This window comes from Amphiura filiformis, chromosome 2 (genome assembly GCF_039555335.1).
Source record: "Amphiura filiformis chromosome 2, Afil_fr2py, whole genome shotgun sequence".
NCBI lineage: Eukaryota > Metazoa > Echinodermata > Ophiuroidea > Amphilepidida > Amphiuridae > Amphiura > Amphiura filiformis.
In genome coordinates this window covers 35,047,792-35,064,701 of record NC_092629.1, presented here as the reverse complement: position 1 = coordinate 35,064,701, position 16,910 = coordinate 35,047,792, and the positions used below count along the sequence as shown (strand labels likewise).

At 40.0% G+C, this 16,910-nt stretch overlaps 1 protein-coding gene across 1 annotated transcript; it reads left to right on the top strand.

Moving 5' to 3' along the window:
* The first annotated feature begins 5,473 nt into the window (after positions 1-5,473).
* LOC140140227 (patched domain-containing protein 3-like) lies at positions 5,474-15,743 on the top strand. Its single transcript, XM_072162034.1, has 4 exons — positions 5,474-5,566; positions 10,226-11,219; positions 13,466-14,862; positions 15,513-15,743. The coding sequence occupies exons 1-4, from the start codon at positions 5,474-5,476 to the stop codon at positions 15,741-15,743; spliced, it is 2,715 nt and encodes a 904-aa protein (XP_072018135.1).
* The last annotated feature ends 1,167 nt before the right edge of the window (positions 15,744-16,910 follow it).

Genomic DNA, 16,910 nt, shown 5'->3' with positions numbered 1-16,910 from the left:
TTGATGAGAATTTGTAAATTGATGAGAATATTTAATTTTGTGAAAATCTTAAAATTGATGAGAATATTCAATTTTATAAAAATTAAAAAATTGATGAAAATACGAAAATTTATGATAATTTGAAAAATAGAATAAAAATGTCTTACCTTAAGTTAACCGTGTCATCAAGGTCATCTTGTGATTCGTCGTATTTCTGATGTCTGTAAGATTATCTGCTAATGACCGCTGAACCCGGCCGCCAAGAACATTGAGCAGTACACTTTACGAAATTGCTGGCGAAAATGAGCTCTTTGTAAATGTTATAGCAATTAATATTAATTTGTGGGGCATTTATGGGATATTAGGCCTATAGTGCAACTCAATCATTAAGGCCTCGCCCTATCATCATAAATGGTGTAGCCTCGATTCCAGTCAGCTTGTGCCCTTTGCTGCCTGAAGACTACCTAGACCTGTCATCACTGACTTTTTGTAATTTTATTAAAACGCCCTTTTTGACCCACTCCGACCAATGACATTGAAGTATAGGCTTGTTGCTGATCATGCGCAATTCATCTTTACCGCGACTTCTGTCAATTTCGAAATTTGATTAGTATATTAATTCCGGGGCGGCACTTCAATATTGGAGATGATGTGCTTGTTGATAATGCTCCCTTTTTAGATTACATAAATTCATGGCAAAATACAAAGCTATATGACCGAAAATGGGCAAATATCAGTAACATGCAAAAATGACGCAAAAAAGGCCACTGCTCCGCGTAAAGCAGGAAAAATGTAAAATCGGTTATTTTGGACTCCGAAACTGCACAAAATTCAAACACCGAAACCCCTTGTGGAGCTAGCCCTGCCCGGCACATGATGGATAGACTTCGCATCACGTTTATGGAAATTTGCCAACCCGGGTTTGCCAATAAGGCGTTTAACCATGTTAACCATGTGTAGGCCTACTGAGGAACTAAACAACACGCCCTGTTTTTTTCCCTAGATATCCCCTAAATATCCCCTATTTTTTGGCGCGATCTGATGCAACTCATACAGCAAATTGTGTAATAGGCCTAGAGTAAACAAGAAATGTCTTTAAAAAAAAGACAGCGCTATGGATGAAGATCATGTTTCATAATTTTGCATTGTAAATTTTGTGTGGGAAATATTTCGACGTAAAGCCAATATCTCTCAGAAATGTTGTCCAAGAACATATTTTCAACAGTATACTGAAGTTGATGGTGGGGCAAAATGTCTGACATTGGTTTTCAAGCGGGTCAAAATGTACAAAAAATGTACAATTGGAGTTTTGCATGGGTAATATCTCAGATAAAAGTATTCTAATAGGCTCAATATGGGATAAGAGTAATATGCTACCAAAGGGCTCTGATTGGCAAAAAAATGGACGGTAAAATTATTTTTACTTTTGGAGTTCTGACCCCCTGAAGTTGGTCCTGGATGTACGAAGTTGCATTTTGAGGGCCCTATATCTTTTAAAGATGCCAGATTTGAATTCTACACAAAATGGTACCCCAGTATACATACTTTTTAAAGTTGTTGGGGGGTTCCATTTATACCTCCAAACATCCAAACATCGTCTTTCGCGGTCTTATAGACCTCCAAACATCGTCTTTCGCGTTGCGACACATTTTTACGCGGACCCCTAAATTTCAAATTGATGCCACGGGAAAACGAAATGGAGTATGAAGCTCAAATTTTCAGGATTTTACTTTCTCATCAATATCTACCACCACACAGAAAAAAAAAAAAATTGAAGAGGTGCTGCGGTGTTGACATGGATTGGCCCAACACAAATTCCCTATACTTGAGGTGCGTCAGTCCGAAAATGAAAAGCACGGCGCTAGTCCGAAAAAAGCATGCACTAGTCCGAAAATGAAAACCACTGCAACAGTCCGACACGCCGCTAGTCCGAATCCAAAATACACTGCGCTAGTCCGAATTTGGAAAACACTTCTTTAGTCCGACACTGCGCTATACCCGAAACTGAAAACTATGGCGCTAGTCCGAAACTGAAAACTACAGCGCTAGTCCGAATCGGAAAAACACTGCGCTATATAGTCCGAATATCAGACTAGCGCAGTGTTTCCCCCATTCAAATTCGGACTAGCGCAGTGTTTTTCAAATTCGGACTAGCGTCATGGTTGTCAGTTCCGGACTAGCGCAGTGTTTTTTTAGATTCGGACTAGCGCAGTGTCGGACTGAAGGAGTGTTTTCCAGATTCGGACTAGCGCAGTGGTTTTCAATTTCGGACAAACGCAGTGGTTTTTATTTTCGGACTAGCGGCGTGTCGGACTGACAGAGTGTATTTTAGATTCGGACTAGCGGCGTGTCGGACTGGTGCAGTGCATTTCAGATTCGGACTAACGCCCTGTATACGTCTAGTAAAAAACGAAAATAGAAAAGCTGTGCTCCTGAATGCTATAAGGAAGATATCATTTTCTGCATACCTGGGTTAAGCGTTCTAACTCCCACCCCACCCACCCCACCAACACCAAGACTGGTTTGCATGAAATTCTAAACTGATGGTGATATTACTCCGTTTTCTAAAGTATCACCACTAAATCAAATTGTTTCACAAACGAGGGATTTCCCCCGAAAATTTTCAGAAAAAAAACAGTTAGTTATTAACATAAACTCACCCTGGTCATGCTGGTACTACCATTCGCAATGTGAAGATAGATGAAGTACGCAGATGAACATCTAATCTATCAAGAGATAAACCTGTTTATTTATATGAACTATGAAAATGTGGGGATTTCCCCCAATCGTACATACATTCATGCAGGTATGTTTTAATACTTGAACATAAATATCAGTAAGAACTTCCGGATAGAATTTGGACAAGTAAATAATAAATTGCTATTTCTTTTTATTTTATTAACATTGCACGTAGGTCTATATGCCTATATATCGTTGCAAGTTGAAAACAAAGCAAGGCTTGTAATAATTCGCCATTTCCCCACAACTCCCTTTTTTTGATGACGTTTAGAGGTTTTGAGTTAGGGGCTGTGCAATAATTATGAGCCGGGGGGTAAAGTTTCTGACCGGCTGTTATGAATATCGCTTGTTTCCCACCCCCTTCTCGGCCTGCCAAAAAATCTTTGCCACCCCCTTGCACATGCCTAATTTTTGGGATCCCAATTTGCAAACGGTCTACATGTTGCGAGCGCAGCGAGTAGGGAAATTTGCATATTTAAGGTTTCCGTACTGTTTTCCTAAGCCTTTTCAAAGCGTTTTATTTAAAAGGCCCCATGAATGTTTGCCAAAAATCACTTTCCCCCTCTCGGCTTGCCAAAATTTGCTTCCCCCCCTCCTTCAGCTCGCCAAACATTTCTTGCCCCCTTCCTAATTAGCTCTAATTTTACCCTCCCCCGGGACCCAGTTAATTGTGTCCTGATCCTGGTATTCACCAGTACCATGATTGGGATATACCAGTTGAAATCCATACATCCCATATAGAAGACATGACCTTAATCGGGACCAGACGGGGGTCAGATATCAAATGGAGTCACCCATTCAGGTATAACCTCATTTGAAATTGAACTTGAACTTGAAACTTGATTCAATTTCCCTGTATGGAAGATTAAGGTCATGAGGTGTATGGATTCAACTGAAATAGCCCATCATATTTTTTCATATTCTATATTTTTTCATATATTTTTGTTTTAGAAATTGTGGCACAACTTCCTATATGGACGCACTTGGAGTTTTACACTCGGGCTATCGGCCCCGAGAGTCTCACACCTTTAATTTCCAGCCCATCTGAACATGGCTTAACCCTAACCCATCAGGGGATTTTTGGCGACGGGAAGGGAAAGAAGGAAGGAATAAAGAGAGAAAACAAAGAAAGAAGTTGGTTACTCTGGGTGGAATTCGAACCCGAGACCCCTCGCATGACAAGCACTGGGTCGGCGACACTTTGCCACGGGTCTTGGGCGTCGCTGGCCAGCGAAACCGTGCCTATATATCACTTAGGGCGATTGCATCATCACACCACATACGAATCCAATTTCACGCATTCCTACACCTCAATGGCTGCCAAAGTTGGGTCCCCGTCGGCTCCATCTCACCTAAAATGTGAAATGATGCGGCCTTGGAGGGTATTTTAAACTGCATTCTATCACCTGTGTTACAGGTAGACAAAAGAATAATGACAGTGTACAACACAAAAGAATCTAGTATACATCGAATTTTAAGCGGTTTTAATTCACCCAATTGGGCAGTCACTACACCAGTTTGGTGCATGCGGGGACCCGTCATGGCCGACCAAATCCTGACCATGACTTGGCTCGTTGGATTCGTCTATATCAAGTAGTATTTTGTAGTATACTCAGTCGTGTCAGGGTTAATTGAGCCTATATTGAGTTTCGATAGTGGTCACCTAATTGAGCCTATATTGAGTTTCGATAGTGGTCACCTAATTGAGCCTATATTGAGTTTCGATAGTGGTCACCTAATTGAGCCTATATTGAGTTTCGATAGTGGTCACCTAATTGAGCCTATATTGAGTTTCGATAGTGGTCACCTAATTGAGCCTATATTGAGTTTCGATAGTGATCACCTAATTGAGCCTATATTGAGTTTCGATAGTGGCCACCTAATAGTGGTCACTCTTCAAATTGATGAACAATGCTGCATTCCAATTATGATCAACACTGTTTTCTATTGTCCGCATGCCTGTTGCGTCTAAATCTAATTGCAATTAATTAATACATTTGTTTTTCTCCTTTTCACAATTTGCGATGGGTCATTGCTAAATTTTTCCAGCTCAGTTAATTTGAATATGTGCACCGAAGTCTGCTAATATGCTATATATATATATATTTTTTTTTTTTTTTGTAAATTGTCTGTGAGATTTGCTTTTACTACATAATTCAGTGATCTTTATTTTGTGAGAGGAAAACTTAATAATGTTACACAGATATAGGATTTTCCTTGCAGCAACCGTATACAAACTATTATTATTGTCAAAATTTATTGTTTGATTGAAGTGCTTGTTTGATTGATTGATTAATTAATTGATTGATTGATGATCGATCGATCGGATGGGCGATTGATTGACTGATTGCTTGCTTGATAGGGTGATTGATTGGTTGATATACCGGTTGTTTGATTGATTGATTGGTGATTGATTGATTGATTGATTGATTGATTGATTGATTGATTGATTGATTGAAACCATAATTTTAACCTCTATTTAAAATGTTGATCCATTTGACGATTAAACTCGGGAAATAACATTATAAATTCAGCATGCATGTTTGGGGAAAGGGGCAAAGTACAAAAATGGTTTCCAATGGTTTCAGGAATGACTGCGCATGCCTGCTGTAAATGTTGCTTTTACCACACACCCAACGACGAAAATACGTTTGCTTCATTAATCTTATGTTTTCCAGAAAAGAAAAGCATAATTTAATTTTCAACGCTCACAAGTGTTTTTAATTACCATTGGATCAAGGAAACACATTTCAATATGACGGACCAGGGAGTGGTGAATACTTTCTGGACAGACGACGAAGCCCAAGCATCTGGCAGTCATAGACCCTGGAAGATATGGTGCAGCAAGGTAGGAAACAAAATTTTATCTGTATTTTGTAGATTTTTTGAAAGGATGTAGGCGTATTTTGTGAAGAACGAATGAACATAATTATGTTGTACATAATTTTTCTGTGAAATATTTTTGCTAGGACACTAGTTAGATATGCCTGAAGACGGACCATTTCCGGATTTTTGAAGCTCAAATTGTGCACAGTAATAGTGCCAAAATGGTCCACCAAATCAATTGGGCCTTCAGTTTGCAAAAGTTTTTCACTTCTGAGGGGGAACATCCTTTCTCACACACAGTAGCCCCCTGTCAGAAGCATATGGAAAGGTTTGGCTACAAAAACGATTCTCTTATAATATACTTCTAGTGCCCGTTTCTATTCATCGTTATGTATTCTTCTCCCGTGCATTATTTTCGCGAACTACCCTTCATAGCTCAAATCAGGTGGTGTATGACGTGCATTCCCTAAATTCAGTAAATTTTCATCGTCAACCGTGTAATTGAATGGGATTATTTTGAAATTTTAAAACGCTTGAAATATCACAAACAAATAGGCCTATGTTGATAAATAATATAAATACAAGCTAAAACCGTTGGGGTTCGATAATGAACCCCACAAAACTAACCGAGTATATGGAAAATGCCATACGGCCGGGCGGTTTCACGAGTTGCCGGCTCGATCATGTCATCCGCCGCCTGGCTCAAATTATATAAACCTGCACGCTAAACAATGCATTATCTAAAACCTGCACGCTAAACAATAGATTTTAGATAATACGTGCACGCTCAAATACTAGAAATACTACTTTCACATAACTATATAACTTGTCTGTTCGATATTATACCATCAAAAAAATCCGAATATACATTCTGTGGTGTTAAAATAATTATAGGTTATGGTATTTTTTCATGCGCACATAGGTTACAAACTGTGTTCTATTTTGCAACTACCATTGCCATAAATTATGATTAATTAACTCAAATAAATCAAACATCAAATGAGAATAATCGAGCTTTTGTTAATTAAAAAGGGCTAAAAACAGGTGGACCATAATTATACAAGATGACACCATTACAAAATATTCAGCATTTTACAAATGAAATACATGTAGGCCTATATCTAAAATAACATAAACACGCCCGGGAAACACACACTTAGCGCATAATATCATGATCATGCTTTATAATACTGTACAAATTGTAAAATTCCACTGTCGTGTAATGATATTTGAACTATAATCTAGTCAACTGGACTTACGATTTTTGAGTGGTGTGTTTTAATATTTAAGTAGATTTTACAAGTTCAAATTATAGAACTATAAAGTCCAGTTGATATTGATATATAAGTTTATTCCAGTGGGACGTCAAAATCGATCGTTTCCAGGTCAACTGGTTCAGTGCTCTCTGTGTTCGGAACCACGATATTAAATGATCACAACATAAAGTCATTTGGTTACAAACCATGTAAAGTATGACGTATGGCGCAATCGATACCATTGATAGCTAACTTATACAGTGATTGATTTTCTTGACCAGTTAAATGCTACCTGGTCAATGGCCTGACGGTGTTTTTAAAATTTAAGATATTTTCCCTAATATTCAAACTAATGAATGCAGCAATTAATATTGCCTACTGTTTTAATACACTCAAAGTATATGACGGATAATGTACTCGTGCAAATGCATTCGTCAAGATAATCGCACTTGCCATGGAGTTATTGCATTTAGCTCTCGAGCCTATCGGCTCTCGAGCTAAATGCAATAATTCCACGGTGTGTGCGATTATCTTGACTAATGCATTGCACTCATATGACTCAGTTCATTATCTTTATCATAACCATCTATGCATAGTTTCCACCTCGATACACCTGATCTGAGAACACAATTTCATGAAAATGTAACCCAATCGGGGGGTACTCAAGTTTGATTTTGGTAGGGACGTGCCGCTGAGAATTTGAAAGTGGACCCATAAATGTTTAAATATTGTAACATACCTTTAATTTGCAAGTCAGTATTTAACAACATTCTGCGAGGATACTTCGCAGATCTCGCTTATCTGCTAAATTTAAAGGTTTGGTGGCTCTGAAAAGAGCCGTTCACTGAAGACTGCCCCTTGTAAACAGAAAACAAGCAGACCTCGCCTATCTGCTAATTTAAAGGTTTGGTGGCTCAGAAAAGAGCCGTTCACTGAAGACTATCCCTTTGTCAACCGAAAACAAGCATACCTCGCCTATCTGCTAATTTTAAAGGTTTGGTGGCTCTGAAAAGAGCCGTTCACTGAAGACTGTCCCTTGTCAACAGAAAACACGGGGCAGTCTTCAGTGAACGTCTCTTTTCTCTACTTTTTATGCCTTATTAATATTTTCAGTGTTGTCATGATTGAGTAACATTGAATATAACCCAAAGTTACTAGAATTGATCCAAAAAAAATATAAAAGCAACACCTGCAATATTTTTTCATTAGCCTATTATTTATCGCTTGCAAAATGACATTAAAATGCTTTTAAGCATTTCATATGGAAAGGTTTCTATACAAAAACGATTCTCTTAAAAAACCATCATGCGCACAGTTTCCACCTCGATACACCTGAACACACATTTTCGTCCCAAGAGCTTCCAAGCAGAGAACATCAAGCAGCGAATATCTCCACCACAGTCTTTGATTACACTACACAGTTGAGTGCATAGCAATGTAAGATCTGTGAAGCTTCTACCTAAAAAATGGGCCAATTTGACCAAAATGTAGGTTTTAAAAGTCAAAACCTCAAGTGTTCCTTACAATATTTTTATGTCATTAAATGAAAAAGCACACTTATATTGTCCATATACTAGAGTCACTAGAATGAGCAATGGTTAATTCTCTTTAAATTGCAATGCAAATCTTGTGGAAAAAGTTACTATTTTCGCCTGTTTGTCATACAGGTCGTAAATTCAATGAACTATGACTTTTAAAAAAGAGCGCTTACAAATTGATATGTAAAAATTGCTTTTTCTTTAAAGGATTAAAAAAACCCATAACGTATGCCCTACGATCGTATAATATAAAATTGATAATTTTTTTTTCGAACCTGATGTTTTGAAATACCGTATTTGTATTGTAACGTTTACACATGTCCCAACTTACACCTAAATGAATTCAGCCAAATTTGTTGTGTTTGCAGGTCACCAGGGAAATTTTGACATAAAGCCGACATAGAACCCCGTGCTACACAGCTAAAATATCCAGTGGGGTTTCCTCCACTTAACATGTGACAGCTATAAGCCAATTGCAAACATGTTTAATAAAAAAGGCTAAAAATTTCCTACACTGAACAGTCTCACTGCAAGGGCTATAGGCCTATAGTCCTTGTCATGGGGAGCAGGATTAGATCAAGGCATACAAAAGCTTACAAACGAGGGTATGAAATATTAGAAATTATTTCCTAGCCTCTTAACTACAGGGCTGGTGGGTTACAATAGCTATTAAAGACACGGGGTATATTAGACCCTCCCTCGGGTCCACGGAGAACGACTGGTAATGTAGATTATAGAACATTAAATAAACCCGATACATGGACCCTTCCAATGTGTAGGCAAGTTGCCTTCCAGCTCCCAGCATTTTTGGGAGTTCACTTTTACCGATCCTGGGTCAGACGAGTTTTCTATATATCACGTCCGTGGTCTCAATGTCTTGCCGTTTGTGCGGGCGTTTGTGTAAGCGGCTACTTAGCCTGACCAATCAATGTAGATTTCAGCAAGCAAGGCGATTATTTGAAATAGGTTTTCATTGATAGTCTATTGATCATAACAAACGCGCGCGCAAAATGACAATTACTGGGTCATGCATGTTATGTGCCTACCATATTTGAATTGACAATGAGGCGGGCTATCATAATTGACGCCACAGTCACGTTACATACCTTGATAATTATTTGGAAGGGAGTTTAAAATCAAAGCGGAACAGTCTGGGTTTAGGAGAGCTATTATAAAAAAAATAAACAAGTTCGTCTGTAGATTAATTGAGTTTTCGTCGACAGTGCTCTATAACTTTGTTGTCATTTATCATTAGGGCTTAGTGGTGTGTTGTTTTCATCTTTGGAGTGAAGGAGAAGGTGGTTTTAGCTCTAATTATTTACCCACAGAGATGGACTGTGGGATAGTCTAAGGGTATTATGTAAGGGATAAACTGTGCATATGAGATGTGGGTGCAATTGGCATTAACATTCACTTGCGTGAACAAAAACAGTATATTGCATTTTCCCGAGGAAAAGCACAGCATAGCGATTAATTGAGCAATCGTCAACACACATTGCTCCACGAGCATACCTGGACATTTTTTCGGTATTTAGCACCTTAGTGGGCGAGACTGCCCGCACGTTTTTCCTCATACCATAATAGGAAACATTCATATCTTAGGCATAATTGTTTTGATTTCGAGAAAAAAACAGTAGCTTTCTTCTGATGCCAAAACTCGCGTCACCAGGCTCGAGAAATCAAGGCATCGATGTTATTCTTTATTTCTTTATAATTGGCACTGTAAAAAATTGATAAGATTCTCGGTATATCCAAAAGTTTTCCAGCATGAGTAAACCATTAGAATTTGATTGTATATTTTATAGGACCACGTAACATTTGGATTCTTCAATTTATTTTTACAAAACAACTTATCATGTCTGTTTTCTTTCTTTGTTTTTCAAACAGAAAGCTGTTTTCGTCAGATTTCAAATATTATTCAAGAAACTTGCTGGTGCCATCGCAAAGAACTGGGTAACAACGTTCTTGTTTCTGCTGCTACCGGTCATCATTTCTGTCGCTCTTGGCGCATCAGGCTTGGTGTTCATTTCATTCGAATCAGATATAGAGAAACTTTACGTTCCACGGAATGCACCATCTCTGAAAGACCGCAAGATCATCGAAGAACTCTATGCCGATTACGGAGACAATAACACACTTCAGTATCAACGTACGCGCCTCGGACCGTACGGACAGGTATTGGTAGTACCGGAAGAGTCAGGCAATGTTTTATCTTTCGCGATCTTGGAAGATGCATTACGGTTACACGATTACATTCTAAACATTTCAATCCCGGTATCAGGTGACTCCTATACCTACCAAGACTTGTGTATGATATGGCAAAATGAATGTCATTCAAATGGGATTCTTGATGCCATTAACTATAACGCAAGCACGATCCATGTCTTAAACATAACTTACCCGTATGTGAATTTACCCATGAAAACTTTCATCGGTAATGAACTAGGAGGAGTGACTTTCTACCCCAACAGTGATGTTATTAAAGAAGCAAGAGCTCTCCAGTTAACATATAACTTACGATACGATACTAGCGAAGAAGAAGTTCTTGGAAAGAAGTGGGAGAACGAGTTTCTTCGTCGCGTTGAGAAGTTTACGTCATCATCAAACGCGAGCATTTTCAGGAGAACATCACATACCTTAGAACAAGAGTTAAACAAAGCAACATCGTCCATCGTGACGTCATTCGTCATAACGTTCACCGTTTTGATATCTTTTTCCATTACTTCGTGCATGACGATCGATATGTTGAGGACCAAGACCTGGTTGGGTGGATTAGGCGTTATATCCGCTGGTCTCGCCATTATGTCATCGTTTGGACTGATGAGTTTGTGTGGAGTTCCATTCATCAATGAAGTTGGCTCCATGCCGTTTCTAATATTAGGTAGGTGTGTTTGTTTCTTTCTTTGGAGTGTTTGTTGGTTGTATATGTGGGTGTGTATGGGGGTGTTTGGTTGTTTAAATTGTCACACTGTGTGGAGACACGATTGGGTCCTGATGGGACCAGGCTCACCGACAAAATCAATGTTCAAGTCAGGCTAAAAAGTCTATATAATTATAAGCATGCTGGCCAATATGGAACTTGAGAAAAGAAGGGAACAGATAATAAAGATCAAGGAAAGAAGACCCCTCCAAACAAAGGACATACATACATACTTCTGGCTTGGACAGGTGCATGTGAACCACAGAACACCAACGCAGTAGCTAGGGCTTTTCTAAACTACCAACTTGCGACTCATTTCGTGACAGCAAGTTGGTAGTTTCGAAACGCCCTGGCTACTGCGTTGGTGTTCTTTGGTTCACATGCCCCTGTTCAAGTCAGAAGATTGTCTGTATGTCCTGTGTGAATGGGGGAACAATGGGCCGTTCACCATGACGACTTTATACTCGTTTCGTTGTAGAAGGTCACAATTTTAATGTCAACATTTGGGTCAAGAAAAGGAAATTCTTAATCCAATCTCAATTGCCACTAAGGCATCTATTAATCAAAAATTATCAAAAATTATGCTCATTGCCATAATCAAATCGACCAGAAGACATTCCAAAATGTCAAGGGTTTGTTGAATCAATTTGATTTTGCTTTCATAACTAAAGTGTCAAATTTATTTAGGTATATGCATACCTTCGGCAGTGCGCCGACCCAAATCGAACACCAATCTCGGTTTCTCGTCATTGGTCCATAGCCGAATGGCCACTATCATGATATATAGTCCAATGTTTTTGCAAACGTCTTTCCGGTGCGTCAGACGAGTCGTGTTGCGTTCTCCACAGCGATATTTCGTTGTCCATTGCGACATTCGGTTCTTTCCGCTCAAATGATCACCTTTGTTCGGAGTTTTGTTTTGCTTATAAAGGTTGACTAGATTGAAATAAATCTCTTGTTAATATCTCTTTTGAAGTGGAAGACGCTACGGAAAACGTCAGCCTCTGCGTCAGACGCTACGGAAAATTAGCCGCTGCGTCTGTGGAAATTACAAACCCCCCACGAGAGTCAAGACGTCGGACTAGTGGTCTGAAATGTCCAAATATAGTCGGAAGTCTTGCGGCCGTTTTACTCGGAGCGTCTTCCCCAGCAGCTAAAATGTATCATTGCGTCGCAATAGATAACCGAATAAGGCCAAAATATAGTCAGACGTTTTTGCAGGCGTTTATCCGTTGCGTCCGACGTCTCGTTTTCGTTGTCCGCCACGATTGTCAGTTGCCCGCTGCGACCTTTCGCGGTTGTTTCCGTTCAATAATCAGCTTTGCTTTTGACAGCTTTGTTTGTCTTATTAACGTCTTCCGCAATGATAGACGCTGCTGGAAATTGCATCAGCTGCGGAGGATGCTACGGAAAATGAACCACTTGCTTCTGTCGCAACATCAAAACGCCCGCAAGAAGTCCGAGTATATTATTTTGACTTTTAACTATATATTATAGTTCGGTGTTTTTCCGGCCATCTTTCTGATGCAACAGACACGAAAGACGTTGTGCTCTTGGCTCTTCACAGCGCTTTTTGGTTATCCGTTGCGAGCTTTGGTTCTCGGTTTCCGCTAAAATGATTCTAGCTTTGTCCCGGGATTTGTTCTCCTTCTCTACCATGCAAATTGTTACCTGCGTACGGTAGAGCTACTATATTGTCCGACGTCTTGCAAGTATTTTGCCGCAACGGGTAATTTTTCGTAGCATCTTCCCCAGCATCTGTAAAGTAGCTACAGACAAAGCTCCGAACAAACTATTTGAGATGAAAGAACATAAGGTCAACCCAAAATCGCTACGGAAAAGCGAAACGGCAGAAACGTCAGGACTATATCGTTATTGGCGGGCTGCCGAGGGCACTTCTAGTCTTGGCGGACTATTTCAGTTCAGAGATATAATTATTACGTAGTTCTAGTGATGGAGTAGTATCAGTGGTGCTCGTTGTCCTAATGCTATGTGTGTAAAGAATTTTGTTGGCAGAATCATGAAAGCAGAAGTTCCAATTATATTCTTTCTGCGCTTAAAATGATATATGTGCAGTATTTCCATCAATTGAGTCAGTTTCTTCTCAAAGCAATCTTGAACATTTTAATACACTATGCACATGTACTCCAATGACTCCTTTCTTTAATTTTATCATTATTATATCGTTTCTGTTTTAATTTGCTCAGGCATTGGCGTGGACGACATGTTCATCATGATAGCTGCCTGGCGCAAAACCAACGTACGTGCCAAGGCAAAGGGCAGACTTCAAACGGCGTTCTCAGAAGCAGCTACTTCTATCACCATCACGTCAGTCACAGACGTCCTCGCCTTCTGTATCGGTGCAATTACCCCATTCAGATCAGTGCAGATCTTCTGCATTTATACGGGTGTCGCGGTGGCATTCACCTACACCTATCAGATTACATTTTTCGGAGCGTGCATGTACATTGATGGACTTAGAGAACAACATCATCTCAATGGGATTATTCCATTCTTGAAAATGTCTGGACCCTCGCAAATACGTCCCGAACAGGCGACGGTTGATGAACGCAATGAAACGTATGAGATGAACGGTGGGCACAAGACGCAACCCGCTATAGTATCTGGCATAAATGCACGACAACAAAACAATGATGACCAAGCACACCACGTTGAGCCAATGGAAGAATTCACAAATCACCGAGCCATGATGTGTTTTCGGGACTACGTAGCCCCATTCCTTATGAAAGAGCAGATCAGCACCATACTAATGATGCTGTATACTGTGTACTTGGTTTGCGCGATCTTTGGAATTCAAAAACTTGAAACTGGGCTTCAGTTATCAAACCTGTTACCCGATCATTCTTACGCACAGCAGTACTACAAATTGGAATCGACGTACTTCACCAAATATGGGCCTGTTGTTATGATAACAATTAACGAAGAAGCACAGTACTGGGATAAGGATATTCAGATGAAGATTGAAGAAACTTTGAAAGACTTGGAAGGAAGCCAATTCTACCACGATGACGATATCTCCATCTCTTGGCTTCGCGACTATCTGAAATTCCTGGACGATATTGGTATTCCTAATCCAAATGAGACTGAATTTAAAACTAACCTTAAAGACAAATTTCTCCCGTTGTTTCAGCATTATGGTCCTGATATTGTTTTCCGCGCAAGAACAAATGATATTATTAGCACTCGATCATATGTAACATTTAAGGACGTAGATTCCTCAACACTGGAAGAAAAGGCAATGTCAGAAGCGCGGCAAATCGTGGGCACCCGTGAGATCGCGCAAATTGCGTACCATCCAGCGTTCACTTTCTATGATCAGTACACTGTAGTAGTCTTCAACACAGTCCGAAATCTGTTGCTTGCTGTCGTTGTTATGTTTCTGGTAACTCTCCTAATGATGCCCAATTTTAAAGGTGCGTTCTTTGCTCTTTTCTCTATCCTTTCGATCCTTGTAGGAGTTATTGGTTACATGGCTTACTGGGGTGTTTATTTGGACACAGTGTCAATGGTTAATCTTGTTCTCTGCGTTGGTTTCAGTGTTGATTATTCAGCTCATATGATCCTTGCTTATTTTTCGGCCCCTGTGCCTACTCCAAACAGCACAGAGACAGCGATTTCCAATGCGACCCCTTGGTCTGCTCCAAGCAGCACAGAGGCACAGAGGAGGCGATTTCCAATGCGACCCCTTGGTCTGCTCCAAGCAGCACAGAGGCGGCGATTTCCAATGCGACCCCTTGGTCTGTTCAAAACAGCACAGAGGCATCGATTTCTAATGCGACCCATTGGTCTGTCCAAAGCAATATGGAGCCAGATACTTCCGTGGCGACCCCTGATTCTGCGCAGCATAGGCCTACATACAAATTCACCCTGATTCAAATCAGCATAGAGCCAACGATGTCAATGGCAGCTCCTGCGTCTCATCCAAACAACACGGAGACATATACGTCTACCCATGGGTGTCCTCCAAACAACACGGAGACAGATTCTTCCGTGGTGACCCATGGGTCTGCTCAGCATACAAACAACTTCAGCATAATTCAAACCAGCATAGAACCAACGAATTCCTGGGCATCCACTGTGTCTGCTCCAAGCAGCATGGAGCCAACGAATCCCACGGCTGTCCACGTGTCTGCTTCAAACAGAATGAAGCCAACGGCCTATGATTCTGCTCAGATGAGCAAAGACTCAACTACTTCCATTGCCCCTCATGATCCTGCTCTAAGCAGTGAGGAGCGTACGATTCACGCTCTGTATACCCACGGTTGGCCTATCACTCAAGGGGCGATGTCTACAATACTAGGCATTATAGTACTTGCCTTTAGCACGTCCTACATTTTCCGGTCCTTCTTCAAGACAATGTTTCTCGTCATTTCCTTCGGAGCATTGCATGGTTTGATCATTTTGCCATTGATATTAAAACTTTTTGGTGGGAAAGTCATGAATGGGTGTCATCATAGTCCGTGATAATCCATCGAAGCGAGAGTGACGACGTTATTGATTGAATCGATCGAACTGATTGATTGATATGTTGATTTATTGATACGGTGATTGATTGATTGATTGATATGGTGATTGATTGATTGATTGATTGAAATGTTGATTGATTGGTTGTTTGAATTATTGGTTGATTGGGTGAATGGGTGGTTTTTATTTTTTCTCCTTTCCCATTTTTTCCCTTTGCCTTTTCGATTTTCTCTTTTATTTGTGTCAAAAGATTAAGGCGATAGAAAGAGAAAAAAGAGAGGAGAGAGAGAGAGAGAGACATGGCGGCGCCACGGGGGCATGGGGATAATTCCCCAGTCAGAACTCTTGCCCCCCCGTAAAAACCCACAATTACGAAAAAAATCCACTTTTTACCGGATAAAATTCCTGGCGAGAGCTCGTCAAACCGTAATTGTGGGGTCAAAAGCACTAGTCCCAAATTTTTGTGAGAGTATTTTGGTCTCTCAAGTTTGTCTTTAATACGGTGTTAATGTGCCAAATGAAAAATCTTAGGAGGGGTTGGTACAACCCTGGGTGCAACCCCTACCGCTACTTAATATACATCGAGGGTTGAGAGCCAAACAGCCTCAACTCACAATCACCTGCTCCCACAAAATGAGCATAAAGTCGCCAGGGCACTATAGAAGATACAATCCATTAATCATGACAGAATGAATTTGGAGAAAACCTGATAATTACAAACACTCGCTGAGCAGCAAGACCTTCCCTCTAAGCTTTTAATCCGATAAGCTGATTATCTATTTGTTTTCATGAATTGGAAGACATTCTTTGATGTATTACTGAGCTCAATCGTCTGAAATTATTGGAGCGTGAGCCACCCAGGCTGGTGGCTCAGCATAGTATTTTATTAACAGAAGGTTTCTCCAAATTCGTTTCCTAATGATCATGACAAAATTCAATAGAAAACAAAAGACATTGTGGAGTCAACTTTATGCTCATTTTGTGCATGGAAGTAATACACATGGAAGCTGGTCGATCCAACACCTATTGAATTATTTACGTAACATTCTATAGAGGGTACGTATCAAGCTATTGTGATAACAATGTAGTCGTCGTGTCTTTGATGTGGATCAGACTTGCCGCCTTTATTGCCAGTTCGTTTATTTACAGGTTTATTATTATGAGCAA

Coding starts and splice junctions, on each gene's coding strand:
- LOC140140227 (XM_072162034.1), top strand. CDS start 5,474: ATGACGGACCAGGGAGTGGTGAATACTTTCTGGACAGACGACGAAGCC. Junction 11,220..13,465: donor CATGCCGTTTCTAATATTAG/GTAGGTGTGTTT, acceptor TAATTTGCTCAG/GCATTGGCGTGGACGACATG. Junction 14,863..15,512: donor TTGCTTATTTTTCGGCCCCT/GTGCCTACTCCA, acceptor AGCAGTGAGGAG/CGTACGATTCACGCTCTGTA.